Source organism: Pelobates fuscus, chromosome 1 (genome assembly GCF_036172605.1).
Source record: "Pelobates fuscus isolate aPelFus1 chromosome 1, aPelFus1.pri, whole genome shotgun sequence".
In the NCBI taxonomy this organism is placed as follows: Eukaryota; Metazoa; Chordata; class Amphibia; order Anura; family Pelobatidae; genus Pelobates; species Pelobates fuscus.
In genome coordinates, this window is record NC_086317.1 from 4,470,786 (window position 1) to 4,488,869 (window position 18,084).

An 18,084-nucleotide genomic window follows, 5' to 3' on the forward strand; every position below is an offset into this window, starting at 1 on the left:
CCATTTATTTCTCCTGCCCCCCCCTCCCCTCCCCCTCCCTCTCCATTTATTCCAGCCCCCTCCATTTATTTCTCCCCCCCTCCCCTCCCCCCTCCCCTCCCCCCTCCCTCTCCATTTATTCCACCCCCCTCCATTTATTTCTCCCCCCTCTATTTCTCCCCCCCCCCTCTATTTCTCCCTCCCCCCTCTCCATTTATTTCTCCCCCCCGCCCCCCTACCTGTGTTGTAGCGTGGCCGAGCTCTGTACTGTCCGCGGGTACAGGGAGTTTTTGTTTCCTGTACCCGGCCGGACTAAAAGGAAGTGAACACTCAGTGTTCACTTCCGGTTAGTCCGTCCGGGTACAGGAGACAAATGCTCCCTGTACCGGCGGACTATACAGGGCTCGGCCACGCTACAGTGAGGGAGTGACAGGAGGGAGCGCTGAGCGCTTCCCTCCTGTCAGCCCCTCTCCTCATGCTGCGCCCGGGCGGTGCGCCCTCATGGACGCACCAGCCCGGGCGAAGCTGCAGCCGCCTGAGGCGCTCTACAGAGCGCTCGGGTGGCTGCAGCATTAGGGGGGCCGGCGCTCCTGGCGGCGCCCCTTCTCAAGGGGCGCCCTAGGCGGCTGCCTAGTCCGCCTTAATGGTAGCGCCGGCCCTGCAGCCGTATACTGAAAGACTGTATGAAAGACTTTGGCTCCATGGCGATTGAACTGTATGTATGTGATCTGAGCGCCATCCGGTAATAATGTGCGCTCAGATCTAAGCTATCTGGGGATAGGTAGAATGTCTGTATTTTATGTAATAAATGTAACCTTGTGTATTTTATTGTATTTTACTGTCTTTTTACTGCCATGTGCTTAATGGAGTTTTGCCTCTGTCCTTGGAGATAATTGGATTACTTCTCAATTATCTCCAGGATAGAAGACTCTGTGGAACTGGTTTTGGACAGAAAAGCCATGTTGCATTTGGTCACAAAGGACTACGATCTATCTTTTGAACCAATGGACCAATTTGGATGATTTTGACATATGTTTGTATTTGGAGTATGCTGATTCGGAAAATGTAAGTGTGAATTATGTGAATGTGATGCATACTTTCAAAGTTATGAATAATGTGGAAAAACTGTATTTCTCTGCCTGTGATAATTATATCACCCATTGTGTTCAGTAATCATATCACAGGCAGAGGGTAGGATTTTGTGTGGGAGTGTCTGAGTGTATTGTACGGATTGATTGGTTGTTCTGTAAAACCCTGTGGGCAGTACTATGTTTCTGGATTGGGAATAAAAGAGGCTGTATGTGCCAGTACAGTCAGACCACTGCTTGACCCTCAAAACGAAGTGTCGTCTTGTTATTGGGGGAATTGGATTGTATGCTGACTGCCAGGAGTGTAAACCTTTCATATGTTTTTTCCTGTTTGGCTGTTTCCAGGATTCGTGAAGTTTGCAGTTCGGGAGATTGGTGCTTACAGTAGCTGCCTGTGCATCTGGAAAGGGGAATATCACCTAAACGGTTTTAACCTCTTGTGTGCAAAACGGTCCGTTACAAGGTTCATCCACTGGAACCTGGAGCCTTGTCGGAGGTCCAGGGTGGGAAGGAGACGGCGAGACCCCAACCAAGCTGCGGCGGTTTGTGGGATCTGCGGTGGTAATGTTGTCTGCTGGAGCGCTTGGAGCCCTCAGGAAGCGCTAGGAGCATCCTTCAACGGAGGTACCCAGTCGTGGTGCCAGGTGATCCGTTACACTGCCAAACTGGTACCACCACGAAATTTAATTTAGAATGTTGATATAGAACGTTCACACCTCGCAATGAGGTTTTAAAAGCGCAAACCGCAAGGGAAGCCTCTGCGCGTGCATCCCCTGTGTGGCAGCCCATTCATTACACAAACGCCATCCAGAGGGAACATTCGCGGATTGCTTCCCACCTTGTTCGGTACCTGAACGAGGACGTCCCCAGCGCCCTTTGGAATGTTCACACCAATCAATTAGAATGTTGGCAGCTCACAACATAGCGTAAAACTGCATGGGAAACAATGAGTGATTCCCTGTTCGTATAGACGGACGCTGGCCAGGGGGAGCATTCGCGTCCAAAAGTAGATGCTTCCTGTTGGGGATAAAATCAGCCCGGACCCTTTGTGGATGATGGATATTTGCCAACTCATTCAGAGCTCTGGAAATTGGAAATGAATAGCAGAGACTTGTTCAATAACCAATTCAAAGTTTATTATACAGTCATATGCATTTATACCCCATTTTCATGTCGGTGGGGGCCATGAGCATTAGTGACATCATTTGTTTTTCACAAGTTATAAACAGCTGTTTCTAGTTATAATCTTTCGTCATATAACGTATCACATATTTGATTAAAACCAGATATTTACAAATACCGATATATTGGACAATTAACAAGAACATTTCGAAATCAGTATTTTTCCAGCAAAAAGGATTTTATACAAATCCTTTTTCCGAGAAATAAAGATGAAATGCCAAATTCATTCTTTGTTCAAATTAACTCTTATATGGACAGCTAGGATAGATATCAAAATGGATATTTGCATCTACAGTTCCCCTCTTAGATCATATCATGATCTATCTTACGGTAAATATCCATGGGAGGCCTGCGGCAGAGAAACAAGAGGAGGTATATTCAGACGTGCTAATCACGTCTGCGGGACTTTCATTATTTCTTCACCTCGATTTCCCCCATTTGCTCTGTGCCATAGGTTTTCCCTTAAAGAGGAGTTCAAGCTGTTGATTTCAGCTTTTTCAATTATCTGCTGATCTTTTAAGTGTACATCATGTTATCTGTATCTTGAGTCTTGGGTCAATATAGGCAAAGTGTATTTGTGAAGGCAAAGTGTTATTCCCAACAACGGGAATATTATTATTATTACAATTCAAAATGTAAGCTCGTATAGTCAAAACGGGAATAAGATCCATCCCCTCTTTGGACCAGGGTCCTGGATTACCATTCCACCCGGTGATCTGGGGCCAGGTCAAAAAACCCAGTGGCAAAAACTCATATTTGAGGAAAAAAGCACATCTGGGGAAACTCTGAGTGAGGGCCATCGCCTCACGTTGACAGCATTAGTGACTTATAAAACCCTGCATTTGTAAGTAAATAGCTGGGTATCGGGATTGGGAAACATTTCTTGATTAGTTTCAAAAGGCCCATTTACATATTAAATCATGAGATAACTTATAATCAGTTTGTAATTCTAACAATAATCCCAATCATGACCTTGCATCCTATGTCTCCTAATTACATCCCTATTTCGATGGTCCAGTCATATCCACACTTAATAAATAGGAATCCATCCTTGGTACACTCAACATACATCAATGACACACATAGTACATCCATGCCTGAATAAGTTAACACTTCCTCTCTCTCCGGCTAACTCTACAAAAATAAAAATAACAAAATAGTTCAATAGTCCAGCATAGTCCAGCATAGTCCTAAAAAATAGAATAAGTCTTTCAAGGAGAATAAAGAATGTTAGACACCATAAACATTGTTCCATAATCTTAGACACCATAACATAGCTAAGGGTAGCAATATGGCTGACAACAAGACAATGTCAGCTTCCACATAGTTCTTAATTCTTCTGTTTGCTGGATGTTCACCACAATGCTCTGTGCAACACCCCAATTGTTGAAAGGGTTAATACAGACATAGCGGCATTAGACAGCACTGCACCTTCAGGACTTTCCAAGTCAGTCTATGTACTCATAAGTAAGCATCTTAGTTTCTTCGGCCAGCATGGATTTTGACCAAACAGATTTAATTGCAAAAAAAGGTAGGTAGGCAGGCAGGTAGGTCAGCCAGAGAGATTGGTGTGTAGTCCCAAATATCAGGCGGCACAAATACTCCAGTATGGTCTCTATAATCATACAAACACAAGGATCAGTACGACATCAATAAATTAATTATCTAGGCTAAACTCAAATTAGAGACTAATGTTAAACCCTTAACTTGTGTAACATGTACTTCTCTTAGCTTTGCTTATATTTCATTGCATTGTCCTTTATACAATTGTAATACATAATTTCCCTTTAGAGATGAGAGAAGCACTCATTCTATATAAATGCTTGTTGAGTACTAAAACACTAGCATATACATATTGGAATAATTCCTAATAATTCCTAATAAAATACTGTTCTTAAACTTAAACCTTAATTTGATAATCCCAATTAATTACTTTAATAGAATTGGAATGCTGAATTCTGTCAAAAATGTTGTGGACCCAGGTAACATTTTTTTAAACCAAAGCCTTTTATAGATCCCGATGTCCAAAAAGCCACCAGTTCTGTATGTGTGTGATCATGTTTAATACATGGTGGAACCTCCATAGAGTTATCCCACTTAAACAATATTTATTTTTTCAGAACAACTAGGAATGAAATAGGAGAAACAAAATGAATTACTGTTGTTGCAAAGTGCCTTGTTTAATACAGAGTTGTCTTGCTTTGCTAAAATTGCAAGTGGTCTCTGATAAGGAAGGGGCAGCAAACTGTAGACATATGTTATATGAAGTTGCCCTCACTTGTCAGGTCTTGTAAACTCACTTATTTTATTGCAGATGCCTCTATGATACCACGTTACAAATTGACTAAGCATACTTATTATTATCCTATTTTATTTTAGTTATTTCACATTGTGCAGCCTTTTGCAAACAATGTCTACATCTCAACTTCAGCTTATACTTTCCCTAAGAGCCAGCATTAATACTGTTTTATCTATATATAAAACATTAAGAACATGAACCATCTGTGTACTAGGCTGAGGTTATTGGGTGTGGGTATAGGTTGGAAGCTGTGGTTGGTATTGAGGAACCTGCCAGGGTGGGTCCAGGAGCACCACAGGCACCAGGGAAGCCAGGGGCACCAGCAATACCAGGAGTACCAGTGGGGCCAGCTTGACCGGGTTCACCACGAGTACCTTGGGGTGAACCCCTGCTCTCCACAATTAAAACAATTAAAACAGTGCTGAAGTTGCCACCTCTACAAAAGTTAGACCCTTTGATAAAATTCTCTACCTCTGCCTCCAAAACTTGTCTGATTCAATCTCCTATCACCTCCCAAATGTCCTTGTCTCGTCTGCTTAAGATCACAATCCTTTGTGACCGATACAACATACTTTTCCCTCTTTCTTTATATCAAAACAACTTGCCGTATCTTTCTCATGAAGCATAACAAAACAACCTGCCGTATCTTTCTCATGAAGCATAACAAAACAACCTGCTGTATCTTTCTCATGAAGCATATTCCATATGCAGGTCGAGATTACCTAACTCACCTAACTCACACCCCCTCTTTGTGTACACTTCTTAGTGTACCACACAGATATAATATTAATAAGCTTTTGAAGAATTAGTACATAAACAGTGAAAGCAGAGTCTTCCTACAGGGTTTGCAATACTGACAGTCTGGGTCATAGGTGTAATGCAGTTAGTTACTTTTCTATTGTTAGAATACATTGAAAACATATATTGCAAATATTAAAATCATATTGCATATCAAATATATTGCAAATATTGCAAATATTAAAATCATATTGCAGCCGTTTCCTACACCTATAAGGTTATGGTTGTTATACTTCAATTGAGTTCAAATTGAGTATCAAAAGACTAACCACAAAAACTAAACTTTATATGCTTATCAAAAATGAGTTTAACCCCTTAGAGAGTTAATAGGGTGACCTCTTCCCATAGTATGGTTCCTTTTAGAATTATTATATTATTTATTCTCTTCTGGGTCTGCAAAATGCTTTCAATATACCAATACAAATATAAGTAGTTTAGAATTGCCTCAAAATAAATTGTCTGATCTCTATTAAAAATACCATTTCATCATTTTGCTATAATCAATGAGGCATATTAGATGAATCTTAATCTGGGAAAAAACGTATCCACTTCTGGTCATCCATTAATTTTGTACTTGTTAAATATATAATATAACAATTGTTTATGTTAAAGATAACGCTAAATACTCCCCTAATAATATGAAGAATGAGAGATCCACGATTTTGAAAAGCAGATTTTTTCCAGGGGCCCCTTTTTCGTGAGCTGATCAGCATTTAATCTGTTGTAAAAAGACACTAAAAGCTTGCGTTAATGACATGCAAATATTCTTTAAATAGTCTTCATACTCATTGTAATATCACACATGTCCTCTTATAACACAGAACACAACGAATGTAGCAGATATCCAGCAGACATCCCAACACAAAAACCCATTAATGGACAGGCAATTAACTCAATCCAAAATAAATTATTAAATGTCACACCCAAAAGAAACACAGACATAATGTAGGTTTCCCTTGTTTGTGCATTCTGCAACTATGCAAGCAGTACTGCTTTAAGATCAGAAAACCTGGCAGCTGGACTAGAAAGTCGAATTTTGGCAAGAAGTCCATTATTACAACAGAATTTTGGAAAACAGCTAAAACTTAGCGTGTTTTTTTTTTTTTTTCTTTAAGGATTACAACTCCTATTGCTCTTGGACTAGTATTCAATAATAAATCAGTTATTTAATAGATTATTAGATTATTACGCTACCATTTCCAGCTGTATCAATACTGAGACAAATTTATTCAAATATAATTTAGAATAGCACAGCAAATTACCCATTAACATACATGACAATCAAACTGCATACTTTAAAATGAGTAACCAAAACACATTTATCACAATCACCATTTACACAGAATAAACTTTTAACAGCTGTATTCAGAACATATTATTGTATATTTTCTTTATTTTTATTTGATTTTATTATTTAGGAGTTCTGGTACCAATGGTTTTCTTATTAAAGAAGGGATCCCGTATGGCCATATAACGCGTTTAACTTAAACATTTGTATAACACTTGCATTAACCAGTTGCAACATATGTACCTTATCAATAGAATTTCTCTCCTATACGCTTATAGAACATTTGGACCAGATTACACAGACATGGTATCACCTGCATTTGTCAGAACTCTCAAACACTCAAAATATTTATACTACTCCATGTTAAAAGCATGGGAAATTTTGACCGGTCAATTTGAGTTCCCAAAAGTCATAAAAACACAGGTAAAAACCTTTGTCCATGGTTTCTGATCCTACATTCTATGACCAAAATTTCAAACCCACTTCTGCACAGGGGGTCCACCATTTGGGTCACAATCAATAAAATCTCTGCATCCCCAGACAACAATTTACAGATTTTCACAATTCTACAGAATACATACAATTTAAAGCATTTACAACATGTCAGGTACCTGTAGCAAGCAAGTTAGTTTACAGCACGAAATGAAGCATGTGCTGAAAATATACATTTCATATTAATTTATAATCATCTACATTTACAACATGAATTTGTAGACCCCCTTAATGAACCTCTATTTTTTTCTTTTATTTATCATCACCTTTACATGTACTTTTGACATTCCCTCAATTATTTTATTCCCTTAATTCTTATACCTGGTTTAGACACCCTCAGGGCTTCAGAGGAGCTGCCAATCCTTTCTTCCTGGGCAGGTGGTAAAAGGGAGCTTTATGGAGCAGTGGGAACCCCTTGTTCCTGCTTGGGTAGGTCTAACTTATCACAGCAAGGATAGCACCCAAATCATTATTGTCTTTAGGGGACAGGCTGGGTATAATCAGGAGGGAGTAATGGTTTGGAGTTGTTAAAAACAGCCTCATTCCCATTTTATTTATCTTAACCCCCTTATCACAGACTTCATGCTTAAAATCAAAGTTGCACAGTCAAATAAAACAGCACATAAAGTAGCAAGCTTGAGTAATGCCAAACATCCATCATACAGGGTTAAAACCACTTTTTTTTTTTTTTCGTTAATAAACTTTCTTTGCAAAAGTGACATGTACATAAACATGTACATAAACTGTTTGCAAAAGTTACATGTACATATACAACAACTCAGTCTGCCAAGACTGAAAACCAGTTTTACAACCTACAAAAGGCAACCCTTACAAAGAGGGACCATGGGACGTCTCCCATACACACTTTTACCACCTGCCAAAGGTGAACCCCTAACAAAGAGGAAAAGTCCAGATAATTGTGCACAAAACCGCCTGCCAAAGGCACTCCTCCTACCAAAGGAGTTAAACAAGTCTACCTGAGACTTAAAAAAACCATGTCTACTAAAGACATTATGCATTGAAAATCCCCTTTAAAAAATTAAAATAGTAAGAAACCCCAATAAATAACAAAGCAATGTGTGGGTGATAGGAGATGCAGGTAAAGAAGGTCTTCAAAGAACCCCTTACCTGACATCTCCACTCCGACCAATTGCCCCCAAAACTTCTGACACCAGTTTGTTGGGGATAAAATCAGCCCGGACCCTATGTGGATGATGGATATTTGCCAACTCATTCAGAGCTCTGGAAATTGGAAATGAATAGCAGAGACTTGTTCAATAACCAATTCAAAGTTTATTATACAGTCATATGCATTTATACCCCATTTTCATGTCGGTGGGGGCCATGAGCATTAGTGACATCATTTGTTTTTCACAAGTTATAAACAGCTGTTTCTAGTTATAATCTTTCGTCATATAACGTATCACATATTTGATTAAAACCAGATATTTACAAATACCGATATATTGGACAATTAACAAGAACATTTCGAAATCAGTATTTTTCCAGCAAAAAGGATTTTATACAAATCCTTTTTCCGAGAAATAAAGATGAAATGCCAAATTCATTCTTTGTTCAAATTAACTCTTATATGGACAGCTAGGATAGATATCAAAATGGATATTTGCATCTACACTTCCCTTGCCAGGTCTCACCCAGGGACTCGTGAATGGAGGCCATTCATGGCAGTTACCATTCTGGGAGTCCCTGAGGCTGGGATATCCTTTGAGGACAATGGTGGAGGTTGGCAGGCACTCTGTCATTGGGAGGTGAAGTGAGGGAAGTTTCCAGTGCTATGACCCCCAGATACAGGGACTTCTGGAAAAAAGACCATGGGTGGGGGGGGAGGGCCCTGGGAGGGGACACTAAGTGGCGGAAACAGATGACAAAGGGACTGGAGTTCCGTTTCCATCAGGGGACTCCTGGGAGTGGGAGGGGCCTGGGAGGGGACATGGAGTGTCGGGAACAGGGGACAAAGGGTTCCGTTATACGACCCTTGGATGGGGAGGATCGGGGGGGACATTATCGTCATGTATGTTCCACCCCTTGCATGGGGAAAGTATAAAGCCGAGTGTGGCCAGTAAAGTTGTTGTTGTACCCCTGGAACGGTGTGTTGTCCAGTTACTGGGGGGGAAATGGGTCTCTTCATTTAGTAATAGTGGAGGCAACCAGTTAGGTTACCCAGTGTTCGCTACAACTGGTGGCATGCAGCGGGATCCTACGTCCCTGCCAACAGACCCATGGCCTATCATTCTATAAAAAGACAAACCCTACAAGATTTGCTGGAAGCGAGAGGGAAATCCGCCGGCAAACGTAACTAAGCCGACCTGATTGCTGATCTAAAGGAGGATGACCAGCGAAGAAATAAGGCAGCTGCCCCACAGCTGGAGGGTGAAGAAGAGGCCTTCGACAAGGCAATCAGAGGGCGCTTGGCCTTATACAAAGAGCCTCCCCCAGCGGAACTCCTGACCAAGCTCATCGCTGGCACCCAAGCCTTGGGCTCAGAAGCAGGTGGTGGTAACCACACTACCCGAGGAACAGCGGACAAGAGAGGGGCCGGCTACCCCTGCACACAAACCGAAGCTGCCCTATATGGCCTTCAAGGAAGCAGAAGAGGGCATTGAAGACTTCCTGCAGGACTTTGAGTGGCAGTGCCTCTTGCTAGAAGTCAACCATGCAGACTGGGTCGCCATTCTGGGCAGTAAGCTGACAGGAAGGGCGGCGGAGGCGTATCAAGCAGTAGAAGAGGTCCTACTGGCCAGGTATGTCATAACTACGGAGGCATACCGGCGGAAGTTCAGTGGGACAAGAAAAGGGGAGAAGGACTCCCATACAGATTGGGCATGCCGCGTGCACAGAGCTGCCCAGAACTGGGTGGACTCGGAGCAAGCGAAGTCCCCAGAGGAGGTTCTCCAGTTGTTCATGCTGGAACACTTCTATAATGGACTATCCACCGAAGCCCAGGAATGGGTGAGGGATAGACAGCAAGACCCTTGCCGAAGCTGCCAAGCGGACAAGTAGAGGCATCAAGAAACATAACTTTGCCATAAACACAATACACAAAGGCTACAGGCAGACCCCTATACACACTTCAAGCAGCTACCCCATACACATACGGTCCCCGACAAAAATGCATACATGCTCACAGAGACATACATTCACACAAGGATACTCTATGTTCCACCTCTTGCATGGGAAAAGTATAAAGCCGAGTGTGGCCAGTAAAGTTGTTGTTGTACCCCTGGAACGGTGTGTCGTCCAGTCACTGGGGGGGGGGGTTCGAATGGGACTTAGTCATTTTCTCAGTGTAAAATAGACCGACCGCACAGCCCAAATCCATGGAACTGTTTTGTGCATGAAAAATGTGCTTGCGGTCGGTCAAAAGAGACCTATATCTATCTCCCGAACGGCTGAAGGGAATCAAATGATTTTTGGGTATGTTTGTATTTGAAATGTGCGGATTAATAATATGTGACTTTTATTAATATTGGATGTATAGTTTTAGAGTTATGAAAGTTAGGTAAAAAGTATGTTTTAAACTGTACGGCTAATTGTGTTAGTCTCCAATCGCAGTGTTGAAGTGGAGTAGAAGGTACGGGTCAGCAGTGTTCGTGTAATTGGGTAGCCGAAAACAGTTCCATAGATTTGGCTGCACACACCACTGACCGCGTTCGAATGAGTTAAAATGGCCGCCGCCACGTGTTCGTTTGTCGAATGGCGACCACTTTGACTACTTAGGCACTTCGACTGCATCCGAAGTGCCAGTTTAAAAGTATAAATCCTTTCTCTGGGAATTAAAGGGCCAGAAACAGCATTATAAAAATCCATTATGCCCAAATCAGTTCCTAGAAGGGCAATACATCCCAGGGCCATAGTCGCAGGGCAGGAGGCTGGCAAACAGGCCCCTCCAAAAAACTGTGGCGAGGTTACTTTCGCCACAACAGGTAAACAGTGCATCAATGTGTGTATGTGACAGTGTGCATGTATTGCAACTCTATTTTTTTCACTTTGGTGTTAGTGGGGCCTCATGTTTGAGTTTCGTCTAAGGCCTCGTAAAGTCTAGAGTTGCCTCTGGATGAATGCATACACAGACTGCTTAACCCCTTCCCGACCGAAGATGGAAATTTTCCGTCAACCTTGTCCTTGCGTTAAGGACTGTTGACGGAAAATTTCCGTCATTTACTAAAGTTAACCCCAGATTGCGGGGTTAACGCTCATCCGGTGAGGCAGACCGGGAGCACCCGATCACGCTGCCCCTGCAGCAGTGATCGCTCTGACAGGCTGTCAGAGCGAGCACATGTGCTGCAGGGACTCACCATCCGCCTACCTGCTCTTCCGCCGTCTGTTTGAAGTGCAGGGAGACGGATCAGTGCTGATCCTCTTCATCCTGTGTAAAAAAAAAATTACAGTTAAATCCACCCGCCACCCCTTTTCCCCTGCTTTAATAAAATTAGCTACTTCCCTGCCAATTGATCACTGACTACAGTGATCAATTGGCAGGGATTACATTTTACTGTCATCTGATTTTTATTTTTTTAACCCTCAAAGGTTACATTTATTTTATGAATTAATTTAAATATTTTAAAATTATATATTTAGCTAGATGGGATAGGTGGAAGTTAGTGGGGAATTGGGGGATTTGGTGTTGGGCTTGCTAGGGGTTAACGTTAAAAAAAAGTTTTAAAACAAGCTTTAAAAAGTAAAAAAAAAGCTTTAGTAACATTTAAGCAAAAAAAAATATACCACCCCCTCCCCCCTTACTCAGTCCAAATTAAAATTAACCCCTTCCTTGCCAGTCGATCACTGCCTACAGTGATCAAAATACAGATCACAGTATTATACTGTGATCTAATTTTTATTTTTTTAACCCCTGAGGATTAACTTTTTTTTTTTTTTTTTAACCCACAGGGTTAACTTTATTTAATTAATTTAAATATTTTATAATTATATATTTTGCTAGCTGGGGTGGGTGGGAGTTATGGGAAAGTGGGGAGTTTACCGTTAGTGCTGCTTACTGCTAGTTAGGGGTTAACTGTAAAAAAAGGTTTATAACATTTTTTTAAAGTGTAAAAAAGTTAAAGTTTAAAACATTTAATAAGTAAAAAAAAAATTTAAAACTAGTTTTACAAAGTAAAAAAATACATTTAAAAATGCTCATTACCACTACACTCGGGAAATACTAGCGAAAAAATGATCCCACGCTAAGGTTCAAAATATGCCTTTTGAAATACCCTGTGATGTCTTATTTAAGAAATGGTATGCCTTTATGGTGTAGTTGTAATATGTAGCCTGCTCAAGTGCTCCAAAGTGGGACACGGACGCATCAAAACCCTCCATGAAAATTCACACTTAAAAACCTGAACTTGTCACGTCTCTTTTACAGCACTGTAACTTCACAAAATACACCACAAACATTGACATAAATTGGTGGAAAAAATGGTGACCTGTTAAGACACAATATACACCAAATAAGATACCTGGGGTGTCTGCTTTATCAAATGAAAGCCCTTTGTGGGTTATTTGAACAGTCACACTGCTATAACACCCTAAAATGAGACATAGGCCCGTCAAATCCATCTATGAAAATTCTAACTATAGAAACTGAAATAGCCTTGTCTCCTATATGGCACTGTAGCTTCACAGAATAGTGCCAAAGGCATACAATGGGGGCATCGTTATACTCAGCAGATGTAGCTGAACACAATATGGGGTTCTGTACAGGGATAGCACACACCAGCTTTACGAAATACACATTACAAAAATCTTGTTATATGTGTATATGCAAAATTAAAGAAAAAACTAATTTTTACTCCAATATTTAGCAGAGATTGGCTAATATATATCACTGTTACTGCTCCCACTGGAAGGCTATTCCTGGTATCTACTACCCTTTCTATATCACTGTTATTGCTCCCACTGGAAGGCTATTCCTGGTATCTACCACCCTTTCTATATCACTGTTATTGCTTCCACTGGAAGGCTATTCCAGGTGTCTACTACCCTTTCTATATCACTGTTACTGCTCCCACTGGAAGGCTATTCCAGGTATCTACTACCCTTTCTATATCACTGTTACTGCTCCCACTGAAAGGCTATTCCAGGTATCTACTACCCTTTCTATATCACAGTTACTGCTTCCACTGGAAGGTCATACCATGTATCTACTACCCTTTCAATATCACTGTTACTGCTCCCACTGGAAGGCTATTCCAGGTATCTACTACCCTTTCTATATCACTGTTACTGCTCCCACTGGAAGGCTATTCCAGGTATCTACTACCCTTTCTATATCACTGTTACTGCTCCCACTGGAAGGCTATTCCAGGTATCTACTACCCTTTCTATATCACTGTTACTGCTCCCACTGGGATGCTATGCCAGGTATCTACTACCCTTTCTATATCACTGTTGGCTTTTTTCCATCATTGTGCTTGCTGCTCCATAAAGGGGCTCATAGTATTACGTTTTTTCAGATTGAGTATTTAAATTCTGTCAAGTTACTAATGAGATAATTTCATATCCCACAGCATCCAGTGAAGTGAGATATGTGGCCATCAACCAATCCGAACTTCTTAATATCTCAATGAAGGGCACTGACCATGTAGAGTGGAAGACTGATGACAACGTTTTAAGTAACAAAATGAAAAATTTTTGTGGCCCTATAATAAAATGTCAACTCTACCCAAATGGGTCCCTGCTGGTGACAGACGTGGAGAGCTTCGGAGAGAGGACCTACACATATACAACATATACGGACCGTGGAGAGAAGAGCTTGCAAGGGGAGTTCAAAGTCATCGTGATTGGTAAGAACATTCACATGGTAATGATATAAAGTAACACCGCGTTAAAAAAATATATCAAAAGAAATTCAATGCTGTTTAAAAAAAAAAATCCAATAACTTTAAAATAAATATTGAGTGTCCGAACTTTTCTTTTTTTATTTATTTTTTTTTTTTTTACATATAATAGGGATTCCAGTTTGCTAAAATATCAAGAAATACAATTAGCTAAAAGAAAGTGGAGGGGGTGATTACTTTCATATAAGGACATGGATTGGATATGTATTACACCAAGTGTATATACTAATTGGTTCTCTAAATGAACTTGCATTCATCGCTTTATGTATATAGTAGCAGGACGGATTATCCTCTTATCGCTGGACCGATGGTTTTTATTTCATTATATTTTGCCCGGCTTTGGTATATATGTTTGTAATTGGTTATTATGAGAATGATTTAGAATTGTTTTGAATTTAGAAATTGCACTGTTTTTGGATTGATACTGTTTAATTGATTATTGTAAAAAGTAAGCGTGTATATCTTTAAGCAGACCTTCCCTATAAATACAGAAATACAGGAAACGGTTTGCAGCGCGCTCAACTTGGTAAATCCAAATGTATCGGGCGAAATGCGTTAAAGTGAGCAGCATTGTGATACATCCTCTGTACTAAGGGACTTAATCAAATTATTCATATCTCCGATCCCCAGACACCGGATAACATCTCCCTTAATTTATAGCTTGGATTCCCAGACACTGACACGGGATATCATCTCACTAAATTCATAGCTCAGATCCCCATACACAGACACCCGGTGTAGTGGACCCCGGGTAACCCAACAGGCATGGGCGTCCGCAGGAATTTTTCCAGGGGGGGGGGGGCATAATTGTAATGACATCCATGCTTGGTCACTTTTTGACAGTGTCACGAAGGGGAGGAGCATAGTCATTATCACATAAAGCCAGGGTGAATAGCGTTTTCACAACTATGGTGTTAGGTATACATGTTTGTATTCCTGACACTATAGCAGTGATGGCGAACCTTTTTGAGCCCGAGTGCCCAAACCGCAATACATGCCAACTTTTTTTTCCTTAAAGTGCCAACACGGCAATTGCGTGTGGGGGGGGTGCGTGTGTGTGTGGGGGGGGTGCGTGTGTGGGGGGGGGGTGTTGTATGTGAGGGGTGCTGTGTGTGTGTATGAGGGGTGCTGTGTAAGTGTATGAGGGGTGCTGTGTAAGTGTATGAGGGGTGCTGTGCAAGTGTACGAGGGGTGCTGTGTAAGTGTGTGAGGGGTGTTGTGTGTGTGTGTGTGAGGGGTGTTGTGTGTGTGTGTGTGAGGGGTGTTGTGTGTGTGTGAGGGGTGTTGTGTGTGAGGGGGGTGCTGTGTGTGTGTGTGAGATGGGTGCTGTGCGTGCTGTGTGTTTGGGGGGGTGCAAGTGCTGTGTAAGTGTGGGGGGGGGGTGCTGTGTGTGTGTTTGGGGGGGTGCTGTGTGTGTGTGTTTGGGGGGGTGCTGTGTGTGTGTGTTTGGGGGGGTGCTGGGTGTGTGTGTGTTTGGGGGGGGGTGCTGTGTGTGTGTGTTTGGGGGGGGGGTGCTGTGTGTGTGTGTTTGGGGGGGGTGCTGTGTGTGTGTTTGGGGGGGGTGCTGTGTGTGTGTTTGGGGGGGTGCTGTGTGTGTTTGGGGGGTGCTGTGTGTGTGAGGGGGGTGCTGTGTGTGTGAGGGGGGTGCTGTGTGTGTGTGTGAGGGGGGGTGCTGTGCGTGGGGTAGGGGTGGTGTGTGTGAGACGGGTGCTGTGCTGTGTGGGTGTGAGACGGGTGCTGTGCGTGGGGTAGGGGTGCTGTATGTGTGTGTGAGACGGGTGCTGTGCTGTGTGGGAGGTAGGGGCACTGCTGGGGGGTATGGATACTGCTGGCGGGGTATGGGTACTGCTGTGGGGGGTAGGGATACTGTGTGTGGGGGTAGGGGTGCTGTAGGGGGTAGGGGTGCTGTGTGTGGGTAGGGGTGCTGTGTGCGGGGGGTAGGGGTACTGCTGGGAAGTAGGGGTACTGCTGAGGGGTAGGGGTACTGTGTGGGGGGGTAGGGGTACTGTGTGGGGGGGTAGGGGTACTGTGTGGGGGGGTAGGGGTACTGTGTGGGGGGTAGGCGTACTGTGTGGAGGGGTAGGGGTACTGTGTGGAGGGGTAGGGGTACTGTGTGGAGGGGTAGGGGTACTGTGTGGGGGGTAGGGGTACTGCGTGGGGGGTAGGGGTACTGCTGGGGGGTTATAGGGGTGCTGTGTGTGGGTAGGGGTGCTGTGTGTGGGTAGGGGTACTGTGTGTGGGGGGTAGGAGTACTGCTGGGGGTGGTAGGGGTACTGCTGGGGGGTAGGGGTACTGCTGAGGGGGGGTAGGGGTACTGCTGAGGGGGGTAGGGGTGCTGGGGGGGTAGGGGTACTGTTGTGGGGGAGGAGAGGTACTGCTGGGATGGTAGGGGTACTGCTGGGATGGTAGGGGTACTGCTGGGATGGTAGGGGTACTTCTGGGGGGGTGGGGTGGTGCTGTGGGGGGTAGGGGTGGTGCTGTGGGGGGTAGGGGTGGTGCTGGGGAGATAGGGGTGGTGCTGTGGGGGGTAAGGGTACTTCTGGGGGGGTAGGGTGCTGCTGGGGGTGGTAGGGGTACTGCTGATGGTGGTAGGGGTACTGCTGGGGGGGGTAGGGGTGCTGGGGGGTAGGGGTACTGTTGTGGGGGAGGAGGGGTACTGCTGGGGTGGTAGGGGTACTTCTGGGGGGGTAGGGTGGTGCTGTGGGGGGTAGGGGTGGTGCTGGGGAGATAGTGGTGGTGCTGTGGGGGTAAGGGTACTGCTGGGGGGGTGGGGTGGTGCTGTGGGGGGTAGGGGTGGTGCTGGGGAGATAGGGGTGGTGCTGTGGGGGTAAGGGTACTTCTGGGGGGGTAGGGTGCTGCTGGGGGGGTGCTGTGGGGGGTAGGGGTGGTGCGGGGGAGATAGGGGTGGTGCTGTGGGGGTAAGGGTACTTCTGGGGGGGTAGGGGTGGTGCTGGGGAGATAGGGGTGGTGCTGGGGGGTAAGGGTACTTCTGGAGGGGTGGTGCTGGGGGGTAAGGGTACTTCTGGAGGGGTGGGGGGTGCTGTGGGGGGTAAGGGTACTTCTGGGGGGTGGGGGGTGCTGTGGGGGGTAAGGGTACTTCTGGGGGGTGGGGTGGTGCTGTGGGGGCTAGGGGTGGTAAGGGTACTTCTGGGGGGTAGGGGTGCTGTGTGTCAGTATCCCCCCCTCCCTCCTTCTTACCTTTAATGAAGTGGGGGGGGGGGGACACACAGCCATCCCTGGTGGTCTGGTGGTGGCAGGCAGTGCTTCCGGTTCGGGAGGCAGGGGAGGGATCTGTGATGCTGAACCCTCTGTCTTCCCGCGCGATGCTGTGTGGAGCGTTGCCATGGTAACGCTCGGCAACGCTCCACACAGCATCGCGCGGGAGGACAGGGATCAGCATCACAGATCCCTCCCCTGCCTCCCGAACCGGAAGCAGAGTAGGCGCCTGCCGTTTCGGGCAGGCAGGTGCCTACTCTGCAGTGATGGCGGACCTGTGGCCGCGTGCCCACAGAAAGGGCCCGGCGTGCCACCTGTGGCACGCGTGCCATAGGTTCGCCATCACTGCACTATAGCGTTCCTTTAAGCAAATTAAAGGAACATTCAGGTCACCATAACAACTTCATCTAAATGAAAATGCTATGATGCCAGGAAGCCCCTGGGTGCTCTCTTTCCTTTAAGGGGTTAAACCGCTCTCAAATGGTTTAACCCCAAAGGCTTCCTCCAGCTCCAGATTTCCAGGTCCCTCAGTGGTATTTGGCTTCTGAAATGGAGTGTCAGAAAGTGCAGATTGACGTCAGGCATGGGTGCTGCAGATTGGCTAGAGTGGTCAGCTGACGCTCTAAGCAAATCGCTAGTTCCCGGTTCATAAAAATGTTTTACTTTTTTATGAATGGGGAGCTACTGATTGGCTTAGAGTGCCAGCTGACCGCTCTAGCCAATCAGCGACACCCCTACTCAGCGGCACTCTGTGCTTCCTGACACTCAGTAAATAAAAGTGAACACATTAACACTGATATTTTTTTTTACCTGGGGAGATGAGAAGGTCCAGAGATTCCCTGCCAGGCCCAGGTACCAAAGCCTTATGATGTAGTGTCCAGAATA

The 18,084-nt window shown here is 44.3% G+C and overlaps 1 protein-coding gene across 1 annotated transcript in view; it reads left to right on the forward strand.

The window, feature by feature from the left end:
* LOC134586338 (T-cell surface antigen CD2-like) overlaps positions 1-18,084 on the forward strand; it is a 103,713-nt gene that overhangs the window by 18,681 nt on the left and 66,948 nt on the right. The window contains exon 2 of the mRNA XM_063441807.1: positions 13,654-13,929. Within this exon, the coding sequence (XP_063297877.1) occupies positions 13,654-13,929 (276 nt within the window). The remainder of the gene's footprint in view (positions 1-13,653; positions 13,930-18,084) is intronic.